The sequence below is a fragment of the Coturnix japonica genome, chromosome 9, assembly GCF_001577835.2.
Source record: "Coturnix japonica isolate 7356 chromosome 9, Coturnix japonica 2.1, whole genome shotgun sequence".
Lineage (NCBI taxonomy): Eukaryota > Metazoa > Chordata > Aves > Galliformes > Phasianidae > Coturnix > Coturnix japonica.
The window spans coordinates 17590125-17606832 of record NC_029524.1 but is presented as its reverse complement, the minus strand read 5'-3'; the positions used below and the strand labels follow the sequence as shown (position 1 = coordinate 17606832).

Sequence of the window (16708 nt, the reverse complement as noted above, 5' to 3'; positions counted from 1 at the left end):
AAATAATGCCATTAGAGGATTAGTGCCACAAGTTCATTTGAAAAAAAGGATTTGCAAACACTGAAATCCTATATTCTATGTACTTAATCACCGAGTATCATTTTGGGGATTTCCTCTCCTTTTAGGAGTGCATCTTTCAATGAAACCCAAGCAAAGTAGCAACTCTGTTTTTGATAGTCCTTATTATCCATTAAATAAAATCAGCACCCTGCATGAAATAATACAGCAAGCTTGCTATAGTCAATAACTGCAGATATATCAGAGAGGCACTTGGCCCAGCATTTATACAGAATATAATGACTTTGGATATTTATCTGCTAAGGATGTCTAAGGGACCCACAAGGATCACCAGGTCCAACTCTCAGCTCCACACAGCACCACCCAAAATCCAAACCCTGTGTCTGAGAACAGTGACCAAACGTTTCGTATCCACCATGCTTGTATTTTTAACACTTCTGTCAAGTTCCTCTTTGTGAAATGGAACTATACGAATATCAATGTCTCGTTCCCTGTTAAAATCTACTGGTCTGTCAGAGAAGATTTTCAGGGCTGGAAAATTATTTCTGGTTGAACTTATGCCAGGATTAATCCCCTTTCAGTTAATCATTCACATGAATGGGTAATCTGCAGAGTTCATGCAAGGCCTGAGAAATATATTAATTACTAGAAACCTAATTAGAAATCAACAGAGTCAAAGGATCAGTGTTACTTCCATACGGTACCATCTGGTACAATGGGTCTGGACAGTTCAGGAAAACCCCATTGCATTCTGTGGAGATTGAACCTGAATACACACCGCTGGGTTTTGGTTGTGCTCTTCCAACTCCTAATGTTCTACAATGAAGTGATGCTGTGTTGAACACAGAGACAACCCTGGCAATAAATCTGGGTGTGCACAGGAGAAGGTGTAACTGCAGCTTATCTTTCACATTAGTATATGCTATCTACCTATACAATTAGATCTTTCCAGAGGGGGACTCAAAGCACATCATGTTGTTGGCACACATCACTACAGCACACAGCAGCCCTGCTTCCATGCCAGAAAACAAAGACTGTACACCAGGGATCTCGTGAAGTGGCATTCTCCCTTTCCAATCTTCCCTCATTAAATAAAATAGAAACAAATACATATATGTCTATGTATTGCAATGCTGGTTTTGTTTCCACCTCAAGAAGTATTTTTTCCTAGTGCTAAACTTTTCTCAGTTTTCCTGAAATATGATACAGACAGGCTGGAACATCTGATGAAGAATGTATGCTGACACAACACTTTGCTCTTAATGTACTTGGGCAACCACACATCTTACTAAGCATTTGCCTCAGCCTCACTCAGACAATCCCGAAACATCCCAGCAGAGGAGCTTTCTTCAAGGCTGCTTTGGCTCATCACATTTGCAGTGACAAGCTTCTGTAGGCAGCCACAGACTGAGTGGATTGAACACAAGCTGAGAATCATCTTGGTAGCTAACTCAGATACCCTGTCTGCTGGCAAGTGGAATTGTTGTTAGACACTTCCCCAGGAGTAGATGCTGTGATGGTATTTGGGAAAGGACATGGGGCAATTGTTGGTGCAGCGAGCACCTGATGAACTTCAGGTGGGTGAGCAAGGGGAAAACAAACATCAACTCTCGTGTCCCATGAGCCGACATGGATATTAGAAGAAAATGACCCCTTCCTGCCATTTTAAACTTTGTGATACACTGGGCATTCATTGTGAGAGTTAACTCACTGATGGTGAGAATTAAAGAGTAAACTGCCGGCTTGAGCAGTATAACCATCTGATCCTTGTGTTAGCCTCACAATGTGCTTAACAGGATTTCCACCTTCTAGTTCTCCCCCGTCCAAGCAGATACACAGCTGTGGGATAACACAGTTGTGGGGCGACTGCTTGCCAACTGACACAAGTATGCTGTTCCTAGAAACCTGTACAAACAGGCAACAATGCAAAGAGCCAGGCACTTCTTAACCTTCTCGCGTATTTCTTTCTGGAACAGGAAGATTTTAAGTGAATGCAACAAGCATCTTACAAGCTAACAACAGCTTAGCAGGTTAAATGTGAAATAGGTTTATCAGATCAGCGTGCCGCTCTTCTTGTAATTACGTTTTTGCAGCCTGTTTAGAGGATGGTATTGGAGAAGGGCTTGTGATGTCAGAGTGGGAAGGGCTTAGAAGCAGGGATGAGGGCTAATCAAGATAGATTCAATTTGTATTTAAAGTGAAGTCAGCGTTAGTTAAGGCAGTTTTTTGACATGTTAATCTTGATGTGGTTTAAAAGCTGCCAATCACATTACTGAGGCAGCTTGAAACGAAGACCTATAGTGAAGACACAGACTTTTGGATGTTCACGGTGACTGCATCCTCCTCAAAACTAAGGCCCTCACAATAGATGTAAGTATACATGAAATAGAAATAAATAGTGCTAGTCTGTAATATGAATAGCTATACAACATCCTACTAAGCAGTACCAGGAAGTGTATGATTTTCGGGTTTTGGTAGGAAAGACTTATCTCAGGAGGGAAGCTGCAGACCGAAGCAGGCTGTTTTCTTGAAGAGCAGCACTGCCATGTAAAGAGCAAAGTTTGGAGTAGTCAGGAGTGATACAGAAAAAGTAAAGCCTGTGATGAAGTATGTACCAGTTCCTCAGCAATCTGTTATACGCAGGTAAATAGACACATATTCAGGTGGAAATTGTATTTGCCTTATAGCATAAACTTGATAATTCTGGAAACATTTAAAGATCTATTTCAGAAAAGGAAGCTTTCGCTTTGGGGCTCGTCAATGTGTGCTCAGTAGTTTTTAAGAAAACTGGACATAGACTGAGTTATTCCATGTACATAAACCAATGCTTTGCTGCCTTTTCTAGCTGTCTTAAAATATTCTTAGAAGCTAACTGGCTGTTATTCAGTACAGCTGATTCTTTGTGCTAATGTGTACTTAAAACCTCAGTGTTTCGGTACTTGCTAGAGTGGTGAACTGCCTAAATCAATGTGCAGTTTGAGTTAGTCGATGTTATCATCACGCGGATGCAGATGGCTGGTTTAGTCTGATATACCTACCTCCGCTTTGCTTCATTTACATTTTGCTCATGTGCACAGCTATTGTAGCAAACCTGTGCTAAGGGTTTTGTAGAACACCAATATACTGAGTGACATATTTTGTAAAAATAGCATCATCCCATTATATGAGTTCCTTACATCTTGTTATCATCCGAATGTGTGGGTGGAATTAACTGCAGGCTGAGGAAAGTTTGGGCGCTATTATATTGCCTTCCAGCTAAAATTTCAAGCTCCTCAGTTATAGAATATGTGGATTTCTTATCTCTCACATGCCACAGGGATGAGGAAAGAGCAATAGAGACAATCCTGACTCAGGTAACTTTGCCTTAGACTGGTCCTGCAAGCTGTGGAACTGAACACATTCTGTCTGTTGGAGACACTGACTTCTGAGTTTGTTTACGTGATCAGCTCTGCAATGTCAGACTGCTCTTGTAAGGGGAATAAGTTGGTGTTAAAGCTTATGACTTTCTATATGAATGTGGAAAATGTGATTTTAGTGCCCTATATCCGACTTGCATAATCTGCAAGTATTTTTAACACCAGTTCACCATCTTTTGTTCTGTAATGAAGAAAACTAGCCTGAAAAGATTAATAATACTAATTTTAAAAGCACCATCTTGTTTTACTTCAGTGGTCTAATGCAATTTTCTCCCTTTATTCAGCGATGTTGGGATGTCTGTAGGACACTGGTGCAATATCATACTCTAATTGAACAGAAAACAGGTCCAGAGGACTCAGGACAGGTCTTTGAGAGTCCAACTCTTAACCAGTGAAATCAGAGTTGTTAAGTAAAAATAGTTTTAAAGAGCCATCCTAAAACTCACTCACTTTTCTGCTGCCTGGTTTCGCTCAGCACTGGCAATGCTGTTGTTTGTACCACTATTTCAACTCAGTTCAAAGTAAGACAAAAATCCCACTAAACATTCATTTCATTTGAAAATACTCCCCTTGCTCTCTGATCATCAGAGAGTTCTCCATCCCAAGATTTTTATTTCCAAAATTACTAATAAAAAATGGATTTTTTTTTTATTTGTGCCACAACCACAGATGTACCCCATTAGGGCTGTGCTGCAGGATGTGGCCCTGGGTTCCAGCTCCGCAGAGCCCCACCTCAGAGCTCCCTGTCCTGTACCCACATGGCCCCAGTGCTGCCCCAAAGGGGAGGAAGGCTTCTTTTCCCACCACCACCCCCACGCATCACCTACACGGGGCTCCTGCTGCGTGCTTCTGCTCAGCATCACACAACCCCACTTTTGGGCGCAGTCAGAGCATGAAGCTGATAGCTGCCCTGGTAGCAGAAAGGAACGGGTCTACCTTGATCCCACTCCTAGAACAAGGTGACAACCAAACTCAGCTCCTGAAGGATTGCATTTACTAATACTAGGCCTTGATCCACACCCCAAAGCAGCATGTTTAAAAGAACTCTGACTTGCTGCAATCTTAACTATTAGCTAGATAAAAAATGGTGAGCCATCCACACCTTCATCTCAGTAAAGGCATGCAAGTAAACTCACCAGATAACACCAGGTATAAATATAGTTATTTTCCTTTCTCTAAGGAATGTATGTTTCTCAATCCAGTTTTAGGATTACTCTCTAATCTCAGTCTCTGGACAGTCTGTGCCCACGTACCCAGGATTAGAATTTAGCCCTACAGGCTCTCCAGTACCTTACCCCAGTTAAGAAGACATATTTCATGGTCCTGAAGGACATAATGTTGGTATCATCGTGTTCTTCGTTTCCAGAAGTCACTTGTTCTACTGATTGTAGACTGCAAACTCTAACTTTCGGGCTCCTAGCAGAGTGTAAGAACAGGAACTGTTGACACAACAGTTAATAACATTAGAATATTAATAATATTGAAATTGTTTATTTTTTTTCAAACTACGTCTGATTTCTCAAGCAATCAGGACAGCTTTTTCAAAGAAGGGAGTCAATGGGAATAGAATTGAGACCATGCATGAGTTGCTTTACCTATTTCACCTATAAGCTTGCCTACTTGTTTATGTTATATGTTTAACTGATTTCTCTGGCACACATTTACTTGAGTATTTGAAGCAATACTCAGCTTCTCCCTAAGATTCTGAAGATCCATTCATTGCAAAGGTACACCAAAAATTGTTCTTCAAAATGCTAATTACGTGTGTTTGATCTAGATAAAGCCACTATTAGTTAACGAAATCTTAGAGCATTTAACTTAAAAATGAGTCTTCCAACAAACCTACATTATACATAAGATGTTACCGTAATATAGACACACAGAACTGCTACAGACATTTTGAATCTGCACACAGAATTCCAAACACTTCTGGTTCATGAAGTTCGTGTCTTGCCATGTCTTGTCTAATAAACTGAGACAGAATTAGTACTGGGTGAGTGGTTCTGCCTGCTGTCAAGAAGGGTTTGCTAAGGGTAAGACTCTAAAGGTAGAGATTAACTTGTCTTCATCCCTGTAATGTGCTGTACAGCCAGGATTTGTGCAATAGGATCAGAAAAGAGCCATATATGAATGTAACACTGGACAGCTGGTGTGTATGATTTTATATGAACTCGGCTGTAGGATTCTGAGCTACCCTTAAATCCCAGCTAATATATGTATCAGAAGCATACTTTCCCTGCATCTGATCTTTTTGTCCCCCTCTTCTCCCAGAGAGAGCCTTTTCTTGCTGAAGTCAGTTTCTAATATGCTAGTCACTATGAAAATAGCCTCAATTAAATACCTTGGTTTTGACCTGTCAGTCAGAGCCCCAGCTGGGTAACTCAAAAAGGTGTTCTTCCAAACCATGTAACATAAACTAGGAACATGCAGCATCTCCTCCTGACACAAGGTCACACAAGAGTCTTAACGTTAGGATGTTAAGCCAGGTAAGCATCCTACCTGATCAGCTCAATGCTTCCCTGAACAGGAAAATCAGGGAGGTAAGTAATTTAATACAGATAACACATACAGACAAAGTGTGTCATTTACGTAAGATGTGCATCACACCAACATTCCGACAAGATAATTATCCGTAATGGCTAACAAGGTACCAGAACATACGGATCAACTGCATTATGGATGCTGCTGTATATGCCGGGTATGGAAATATGACTTTTAGTGGGAATTATAACATAGGAAAGAAAAATCTCAATTTTTAAAAGAAAGATTTTGAGAGAAGTCTCAGGTAGTCCCACTTCAGCTCTGAAAGGAGACTATGAGAGAGGCTGTCAGCAGGCAATATACCACACAAAACCCGTATTTGTGTGAGGCTATACAGAAAACACCACCAGGATGCTGATGGTAGTGGTTTCTAACCAGCTACCACCACCGAGTTGTTGATAGATGTCAAAACAGGAGGGTGTATTTGATCCCACATGGAGGCAGTGGTTTGGGGTCAAAATAGATGGATCCTTTCCCAGCAGGTTTTCCACCTTCAGAGTCACACCAGACAATTTTAGTCACAAGTGTGATTTTATGGGGAGAAAGGAGGGGTTTTTACTACAACAGCAGATACGTAGAAGCTCTAGGAAGGTCTGATAAAGATTGTCTGATAAAACTTGTCTGTTCTTCCCCAAACTGGGACAGTTTCCCTAGAGCAAAATGTGTCCCCAGCTGTTAACAGAACAGAGGGCTGAATCATGCTAGCAGTTCCTAAATAGAACAAGTGGTACAGCTTATCAGTCATCTGACAGGTGAAACCCTATCAGTGCTAACACTGACTTTCTTTTCCTTTGATTTCATAAAACAATGAGATAAAAACCTCCTGTTTCTTTCCATGACAACTTTGCTGGTTGCTTTGCACCTTCCTACTCTGCAGTCAACTGTATAGGGATTAGGATGAAGTTTATAACTGCAGCTTTGTTTTCCTGAGCACAGAGCCCTCACCGGTGAGCAGAAACCACCTCAGTGACTCATGGATTGATACACTATGGTAAATACCATCTTTGCAGTTGCCACCTATTTTTCGAGCTTTTGTAAAGTTTAGTTCAGCACTAAATCGCTTTAGTACTGAGCTTTAAAATGCTTTAGCAGCTCAGAAGCACTTTGGCAGCTCAAATGCTCTTCATGAGGCACCCAGCATCCTAAACCGCTTTAAGTCTAAAGTATCCTAAAAAAAAAGAAAAATCAAATAGAAACACGTTCAGACAGCTGTGTCCAAAACAAAGGTTATTGTGGTGCCCTTCTTGGCTTGCATACAGTTATCTGCTTCCAAAAAGACCACAATCTTGGCCAACACAGAATCCTGCACTTACCACATTTACAAACATAGGGGACTCATGAGGTTTGGTCCAAGTAGAACCTCAATTCACAGTCAGTATGGTTGAAATAACCAACGTGCTTACCCTGTGTAGAAAACTTACAGGCTTTTAAGTTAAGGCTGAGAACAAGGATATTGACCATGCCACGCATGCTCACTGGTTTAAAGGTAATGCCTGTGGTGGCTGGACCAGTCTTGTGCTCACTCCTAACCATGCCAACATCTCACACCCTGTTTGGTCTCAGTGGTGGCTGTATAGCACTGCTGTCTTTGTGGGGGTCACTGAAACAAAACTAATCCCACAGCACGATTTCGTCATAGCAGCTCTGTGGACCACAGGTATTGACTCAGTAAGAGCAAGAACAGGCACAACAGAGTATAAAAACATTCCAGCCTGCAAAGATAGCAAGCTTAGCATAAATGAGGAACAATGAAACAAGCAAACGATAGCTAACAGAGTTCCTGGAGAAGGCTGGCATTTGCATTGATAATCCTGTGTAGATCATTGCCCCCAGATCCTGAGCAGGGTGCTTTGTGATTACTCATTCCCCTGCTATCAGTAATCTAACCACCTGCTTGTTTGGGCGGACTCAGAAATGCTGATGCAATCCACCTCAATGAGGCACAGCTGTTCAACAATGCATTTGTAGTGCATAGTTTTCTGCCTAGATTTCTACTGTTCATCTGACTTCATTTACCCATAAATCCGATTCTTTTTATCACTGTTTTCAGTTTCTTTCTGATAACCTGTACAGTCCCCAAGCACTGAAGGGCACGGCTGTGACTGCCAGAAAGACTACTTGCTTATCTGAGCAATAACTGGTATAACTTGCGCGTTGCCTACATTGTTGAATGTCTCCTTCCTTTTTTTGGACCTGCCAATCCAGTTCCTTACCTTGGAAAGTTGCTGCCATCTCCTTGAATCATGACTCCACGAGAGCACATGAGAAAAATGTCCATCCTGGGGGAACAGGGAGCACTGGATGAAAAGCACCTGTACCGTCTAGCGAGCGGCATGGCAGCAGGGGGTAAGCAGGAAGTGATACGTGAATTATTGCTCATTGTAAGTTGTCCTCTTATACACTTGACAGTGCACATTCTTTTTATTCTTGTGACTGATTGTATAAAACTGCATTACTTAAACGAAGTGGTCAATGTGGCTGTGTGTGTTTTGTGTCAGAACTGCGGCAGCGACAAGAGATGCTCATGAGGAACCAGCTGATGGCAGTGAACCCTCAGCTGATGGGCACAGCCCAGCAGAGAATGCAGGCGATCCCCTCCCAGTTTGAGCCTCGGCTGGTAGACAGGTATTCTGCAACGTTTCTCTATAGCAATACTGCAGATACAGAACAAACAGTCATGTGCCGCCCTTGAGTACATACCAATCTTAGATTATTATTAACTAAAGAATGTCCTTGCTGTGTCTGAATGCATGTTTTCTCTTTCAGAGATCTGTTACCTTCAACTGACATGACGGCCACAGCCGACCCGAGACAAATTCATATCACATCCCACCTCGGGCCCACGGTCCCACAGCACAGCAGCATGCCCAACCTGCTGTCCAACCGCATCTACCCAGGCCCAGGTAGTGAAGCATTGCCTGCAGCACCCATGTAGCTTTAGCAGTAGTGTCTACAACACAGCCCTGCTGTCCCTTTCCTTCACACACAGTGGCAGGTGCACCTATGTACACACCTGATGCCAGGCTTCATGCTTCTCCTGCATATCCCCACGGAAGCAATGAACACAAACAGCATTTAATTTAACTTTCTGGCAAAGCACGCAGTTTGAGTCTTGAAAAGTCCTTTAAAGTGCTTCTGTATGTCTTTGAGGTTTGTGCATTTGCTTGAGGAAAAAGACTGAAGGCTTTTTTTCCCCTTCCTTTAAGGATATGGCTTTCTCCAACCAGAATCCATGGAGGCTGTGGCCAGAAGACAGGAACTGGTTCAGAAGCAAAATATCGCCAGGTATTGCCTGCAAGCTTTGCTGAGAGATGCAGCTGGGATTAGGGCAGCAGATGGAAGTGAGAAACTCACAGACTTTGTTGGGGTTCATTGAGAGTGACTGAGATCCTTTTTCTCATCACCCAGCAAAGCTGAGGGCCCTCCCATCTCTGAAGCTATTGAAATTTCTGCTTGCCCCTATTTTCTTTTAGCAGTAAAACGATACAAAAAAAAAAGAAACCAATCTCTCAGCCTGGTTAAAGAAACAAACACACTGCAGGTTTCAGACCCAGCCCTTGAACTCCAGATCCAAAAAGGAGCAACCCAATTCCTCCATACAACAGTCACCTGCTGCCCAAGAGGTTCTCTTGACCATTCTACACTAAGGACAAGTCCCCCAGTCTCTCTATCCTGGTCCTCTTATTGCAGTGTTTAGAAGGCTATCTTAGCTCCCCTGTATGGGCTTGGTTGACCTCATGGTCCAGGTTGACCTGGACACTTTTCCAAATCTGAAGAGAATGTAACCCCTGCAATAATGCCTGGATTGCCAATACACAAAAACACTTCTCTTTTTCTTGTCTGAAATACTATACGGAGGTATCACATGAAAAATATATCTTATCTTCCTTTTAATTTACTGTATGCACTTGGCAACACATTAAATCTAGGCAGGCTCACCATTTTATCTGCAGCGTTTATGACATCTCACAAATAGCAATACAGGGTAAAGGGATGAAAAGCGGTACTCTTTAATCTCTTCAATTATATCTTGTTTTAATCTGACATGAAAAAAAAGGAGGTGATTGAGGAAGTGCCCTGACTGCTTGTGCTCTGTCTGTCTCTTAGAATGGAGATGGAGATGAGTGCTATCTTTCAGCAAAAAGAAATGGAGAAAGCTCATCGGAAAGGACTGCTGAGCCTGGAAGCACCTTTCCTTTACCACGGGATGCCGGCCAGTCCCATTGCTTTCCGCGGCAGGCACAGGCTGCCTGAAGGACACCTTCCCAGTGACTTATACGTTCACCGTACCACCCTGGATGAAATCCATGGCAACACCATGCTGATGGCCACCAGCCCGTACCCCCCCGTCAGCACCCTGCAAAGGGAGAGGGGCCGCCGACCAGGGAGGAGAGCTGCAAACCACAAAGCTGCAGACTGTGGGGCCAATGGCACCAAGAGCCAGACTGAAGACAAAAGTATGGACCTCGCTTCCACTGCGGGAGATGATGAGAAAGAAGATAAGAAAGAGGCAGAGGTGGAGACGCCAAACAAACACGAACAAAGCAAAAACCAGGCGGAGCCACCAGCAGTTGTCAAGAACTGCAAAGAGTTAGAGCAAGACTTGAGAAAAAACTGTGCTAATCATGAAATATCTGCTGAGCCCAACAGCTGCAACAGCACGAGTGAGAAGGAGTCCAATAGCTCCTGTGCTGCTTTTGATGACAAGTACATGTACCCGTCTGCCATCCCATTCTCAGCACTACCATATGGATTTCCAGTTCCCAGCAACCCACTGCTCCCTCCAGGTTTGTCAGGTCTCCAGATGACAGTTAAAAGGGCACGTCAATAGTCATAATCTCTACTGAAATGCTCTCTTATTTCTTCCACTTTTTTAAAGCAAATTTGGGTACAGCAGAGTCAAGGCAATCGAACATAGAATTCATATACTGCAAAAAGACTTGGTAAATCCATGTCAGCATGGTAAAAAGTGGCCTTCCCTACCTGCAGATAATGCAGCTTGTGGGCACAATGGAAGTTTCAGGTTGATTTTTGTAGGGCAATGCAATGGCACAGTGAAGTTGGCAGCACTTTGGGGTTCCCCAGAGTTCTGTTGTAGCTCTACATAAGACACATTCATAAGGTCACTGTACAATAACTATAATTTCTAAATCCTTGAGGCTCTTGACTTCTAAATCTTGAGGCTTAGTGACTACATGGCGCTGTTAACGTATGAGGTTCTGGATAAGTGTATATAATCTTACATCAGCAATCTTTTCCTCTTGGTTTGCCAACAGAATTCTACCAAAATAACATCTGTGTTTCCTCCTTAAAGCAGCTCATGGCCTGATCCTGAACGGAGAAGACATTTCCACCATTGAAGACATCCGCAAGTGGACAGTTGATGATGTGTACAACTTTATCATTAGCCTCCCAGGCTGCTCTGATTATGCCCAGGTGATGACAAACATACCTAACAGTCACAGTCACCTTTTAAGGTCTTTAAGATCATCTAGATTTAAGATCAACAAATAAATACAACAAATACAGAGGTTTGCTTGTTGTTACCATGTTACAAAGCAACAACCAACTAACAAAAAACAACAAATACACCAAACCAACACGAAGTAACACCAAAAGATTACTAAGGTCCCCAATTGCTTAAAACAAGTACATAAGCCACAGGAAAATGTGCAGATGTCCATATATCTGAACTAAGGACATCACATCACAGTAACAAGAGCAAGTAAAGACAAAACACTGAAATTATTTCTTCTGTTTGTTGCCTACACCTCAGGGTGAAGCATAAAGAATGACTGGTGAAGTCTGTTTGAGCACACCTTGATCTCATTTTCTTTCCATCAGATATTCAAAGACCACGCTATCGATGGAGAAACCCTCCCACTGCTAACAGAGGAACATCTCCTAGATACTATGGGATTAAAACTCGGGCCAGCGTTAAAAATCCGCTCTCAGGTAATATCAAATGTACCAAAACTAGCAAGTCATGCAGATGTGAAAGCCTCAGATGCTATCAAGATGATTTTTTTCCAAACTAAACCATATTTCTTCTCACTGATAAGCTCACTGCTATAATAGCAAGGGAAAAGAGATTCCTCCAGCATGGTTTGCTTTTGCATCTCTGCATGAACCAGCAGGGGGACAGTGGCGGTGGGGGCGTCAGGGCTGACAGTTTGAGAGATACTTGGAGCAGATTCAGGACACAGCAGTGCTAGGCTGAGATTGGCAAAGCAAAGATGTTTGATGGATTTACTCCCTTGTGTTCCTCTTTTTCCTTCCCCACTGCTAAGAACTGTTCTGATACATACTCGCTTTAGCTCCAACCTGACCTTTAAAATACGCCAAGCAAAGGTTGGGAATAGAATCTTATACGATTTGTAGAGAGGCTGTCCCTCTACATTTGAAATGTTCTGCTCTTACTTTCATCGTGGATTTTGTTTACCTTTGTTTAACCCCCTACTCATCCATGGAGGTGATGGGGAACCAGCCAGCTTCCAGGCTGTGTCTCTGGTATTGCTACACAACTGCCAACCTTGACATGTAATGACAGTAAAACCACCTCATGAAACAACCACTGTGATTTTGTTTCTGCCTTTCAAGGTGTCTCGACGTCTGGGCAACGTGTTCTACATGATGAACCTTCCCCTGTCCGTGCCCCTGCCACCTGCTCCAGGCAAACCCCCAGAGCAGCCCTCTGACATCACTTCCCCTCTTCGCTGCAACAGCAGCGGTGATGTGCTGGACAGCCCCTGCTCACAGGGCCTGGAGACTTCAAAAACAGTGGAACAGATTGTTTCAGAAAGCAGGGAACATCCATGTGATGCAGATGGACCACAGGCTGACTTCCAGATGATCGCTTTTCAGAAGAGTTGAGCTGGGCCCAAGACATAAAATGTTTCTAATGATACAGGAGCCTTCAGTTACCAGGTGTTTGAGAGGGTAGCTGCAGCCTGAAACCTCTGCATGGGATTGAGACTGAATGAAACCAGTTGTGCTGCGGTATCTGAAAAGCACTTTAAAAAACAGGACTACATATTAGTGCAATTACTTTCAAGTGCAATTCACTGAAAAGGGTACCAGTACAATTAACACCGCTGAAATCAGTCAGAGGCTCAGAGCACACAAACTTGACTCTGAAGGACAAACAAATGGTTTTGAGGAAACTAAGTCTTGTAATCTGAGTGTTGCTCGATTGGTGATCTGCTGTACATCACCACTTCAGATTCCTCCTCCTTTGTTTAGTTTCTGTGGCCACACAAAAACCTGTTAAAAACCAAGAGGTGCTGCTGTGTCTCAACACACGAGGAGGAATGTTCTTGTCTTTTAGACTGTGGGCAGCTGTTTTTCTGCTTCAGCTCGAGGAAAAATGTTTTATTAGTTTTGATACTGTAAATCAAACATTTGTGCAGTAGATTATATGAAATTAGATGTTTGGAACAGCAGCTTACGGTGTTCATCTTACTGTGCAGTCCGAACTTCGGAGCCTTGAGTGGCAGACACCTCTCATATTCCCTTCTTGAAACAGCAAAGCCTTGCTCTAAGAGTTCAGCATGATTCTGCTTTGTTGAAAACTCTGTCACCGCCACCAGTTCCAGCAGTGCTGGGCTCTGTGCTTCAGATACTGTAAGTAGGGGTTATGTTTGGAGGTTCCACTGATGAATTCCACTTAGGCCCAAAGGAAAAGTGTGAACTGCTATACAATAAAATACTCCAAAGATGCAGACAGGCCCTAAGGTGTTCTCCTAAGTGAGGTGCTGACCTTCATGCTGATCCATTCTCTTCAATACTTTTTCTACAATATTCCAAGATTTTTAAATGTAGGAAGATGGATACAAGAGTTTTAGATTGGATTTGATAATTTTAAAGATGTTTTACTTTTGCAGATCCTGGATAACGCACAATTATCACTACAATGAAGTTGTATTCTGGTCGTAATGTTTTTACATGCTACTTTAACATATAACGTCTTGGATTACTGACACCAGAAGAGAAAGTTTCCTTTCACAGTAGATTCACTTATCTAATTAAACACAATCCACGTACTGGTTTTCAAATGGTGTCCTACCTGGCAAGCCCTTGGTGCTGCAGGACCAGTCCCAGCTGGGGGCTCGCTGGGCCACACGATGTCGCTGCCCGGTTATGAGCACTTCGCAGAGGCCGCCCCCAAGGGAAAGGCAGCACAGCGTGCAGGTGGGTGTCAAGAACAGGGATGTGAGCAAGCAGGACTTGTTTTCCTCAAGGAACAGCAGAGGAGCTTGAGTTGAAATCCTATGTGCTAGGGAAGAAAGGCTGAAATCTGGCTCTGAACAATGTGAGTGCTGTTTTTGTAAGTGGCTCAGACATGAATAGTTAGAAAAGCAGAGAAAGCCGGATCAAAACATGACAAGCCTGACAGCGCTGCAATTAAAAAGGCATATGATCCTTTGCACATCATGGGCTCTTCTTCCCAGAACTCCAAATGGGGGAAGTGTGTCAGAGCAGCCACAGTGCAGCAAGGCCCAGGTTGTACACAATGGAAGAGTGAAATTGGAAGGAGAGGGATTTACCTGAACGGACACAATCTGCTCTATTTCCAATGCAAGGAATACAGTTAAAGTTAACTAAAAGTTTCCCTCTGACAAACACTTCTGAAAGGAGGAAAAAAGAAAGTCAAAACACTGGAGATACAGAATCAGCACACGCAGCCCTGCTGTCGGATTCTGATGTGTTTCCATGGACTACATTTACAAGGAAACACTCGAGGCTTTGCTGATTCCCAGCAGCCATGTGAGCTTTTGGGCTTTTAATACTTATTCCAGCTGCAAAAGGGTGCAGCCAGCATGTAACAGAGCTGGCACAACTGTGGGAGCTGGTGACTTTCTAGTGCCCCGCTACATTTGGGTTGTTTTTTTCCTGCAATGCTATTTAAATCACAGAGGAATGCATACGATGCCTTATAATAGCATATGATGCTTTATAATACACAGAATTCTTTTGACTCAACATCTCTTGTGCATCAGGCAGTAGCAGGAAGCTGCATCAGAGACTAAATTTCTAATTGAAGTGGACAGATCTGAGCATATGTGGGCAGCAGTCTTTACTTTTAAGAGCACCATCCTTTGTTGCATGAGGAATGTGAAAGTACATAACTGAGCTTTGTAACACAAACGCTGCATAAGCCAGCAAAGAAAGGCTGTGGACTGCTATGGATATGCAATGCATTTTACAGGCCATGTGAATAAAATTCAAAGCCCCCTGCAGCTTTCAGATCACACAGCTGTAATAGAAAACTACTGTGATAACCTTCCCTAAGGCCTCCTTTGTACATAAGCTGTTCATTCTATTCCTAATACAACATACAAAACTCAGCACTTTTTTTGCTGAATCAGTTTCTTCCACGCTTTAAAATTTGCTGGACTATCTGCCATATACAGATTGCATGAGCTCTAACTTCCATCAGAGCAGGAACTCACTTCAGCCCTTTCCAAACCACCAGAACAAGCACAGTTCTCCATGAACCAGCCCATCTGACCTGATATTTTCACCTAAGCCATTCATTATTCACAGGGAAATAACAGCTCAGTGAGGCTGGGTGTTCACCACAATCCTCCTTCCTGTGATGCCTGGCTTTGACTAAGCCCTTCATGCTGTAATATATTGCAATGGCCATATTGCTATAGTAATTTAACCCTATTTCTTGGCCTTTATGCATTCCTTTCCTTTGTCCCATTGCCAAGTTCACCCCAGCCTGTATCTGCCCAAGCAGGTATTAGTTCTGCTACTCTCTACCTGGTGTTCTTGAGCCAACAATCTCACTGTTGGTACGGGTACGAAGTCTTATCTAGATCATACAAAAGAACCTATATGTAGGTTCTTCTTAGCCCAATGTTATATAGAACATTATTTTTTCCCCTGTAACACAATGAAGACATGAATCGATGTTTTTCTCATGCAATATTTCAGAACCCATGTGATATCTGCACGTGTGAACTACTGAAATAAAAACCAACCAACCACAACAGCAAACAGAAGAATCCCTTGTAACCAAGGGGAAAAAAGAAAGCATCAAGATGACCCAAGTTTCATCTTCTCATTAACCTTCAGTTACAGGGTTAAAACAGCTCTGCTAGAGCTGCTCAGCCTGTGATTCATGGGCTTCCAGCAGGCTGTTAGTCTGCATTGAAAGACAGCCTGCAAAGCAACCACCCGCTTCTGGCTGAGTCTGTTAATGTGAGAGATGTAAACACCAGAATCACATTTTTATAGAACGAGGACTTTAAACTCCAATCCTGGTAGTCATAATAGGAAACCTGTGGTTATATGAAATAACATTTAGCTTTTCCTAATGCTGTTCCATTGCTATTACCATTCTTCTCCTCCTCTTCTGCCACTGCCAAAAAATACAGATGTAGAAGCAAAGCCTGTTCTTTCCCCAAAAGCCTCAGCTGGTTCTCCAGCAGAACTGACCTCATAGGGATAAAAGTATAGTATTGCAAGAAACAAAGCAAAAGCTGGCATTTGAAATGGATGTAACTAATTCCATAAGGAGTAGCACAAGGAGAAGCTCATGTTTACCTCAGCTTTGGCTTTTTGTAAGTTACATGTGTCAAATAATTCCGAGTTATACAATAATGAAGAGTAACTGGCAAGAGTGGAAGTATTTAACAAGAATCTTAGTGAAAGAAAACTCTGAAGATAATTCTGACCAATATTTGTTGCTCTGTTCAATTAAAAGCTAAATGGCTAACTCAACA

The 16708-nt window shown here is 42.7% G+C and overlaps 2 protein-coding genes across 8 annotated transcripts in view; one reads left to right on the top strand and one right to left on the bottom strand.

Moving 5' to 3' along the window:
• The window catches only part of LRRC31 (leucine rich repeat containing 31), a 29587-nt gene that overhangs the window by 11043 nt on the left and 1836 nt on the right, over positions 1-16708 (bottom strand). For 2 of the 6 annotated variants that reach the window (XM_015871986.2, XM_032446622.1), the window contains exon 3: positions 4730-4873. The exons of 1 other annotated variant lie outside the window; for it this stretch is intronic. The gene's annotated coding sequence lies outside the window, so the exon portion shown is untranslated. Of the gene's footprint in view, positions 1-4729; positions 4874-8188; positions 8255-16708 lie in introns of all 6 variants that reach the window. 3 more of the 6 variants (XM_032446618.1, XM_032446620.1, XM_032446619.1) reach the window with 3 other exon arrangements.
• Positions 7764-16220, top strand: SAMD7 (sterile alpha motif domain containing 7). Of its 2 annotated transcripts, none has more exons than XM_015871989.2 (8): positions 7764-8321; positions 8474-8600; positions 8742-8878; positions 9182-9260; positions 10083-10762; positions 11293-11411; positions 11820-11930; positions 12576-16220. In XM_015871989.2, the coding sequence occupies exons 1-8, from the start codon at positions 8219-8221 to the stop codon at positions 12846-12848; spliced, it is 1629 nt and encodes a 542-aa protein (XP_015727475.1). In that variant the 5' UTR covers positions 7764-8218; the 3' UTR covers positions 12849-16220. The 2 variants fall into 2 exon arrangements, with proteins under 2 accessions (XP_015727475.1, XP_015727474.1); XM_015871988.2 differs by having other exon boundaries at positions 11290-11411.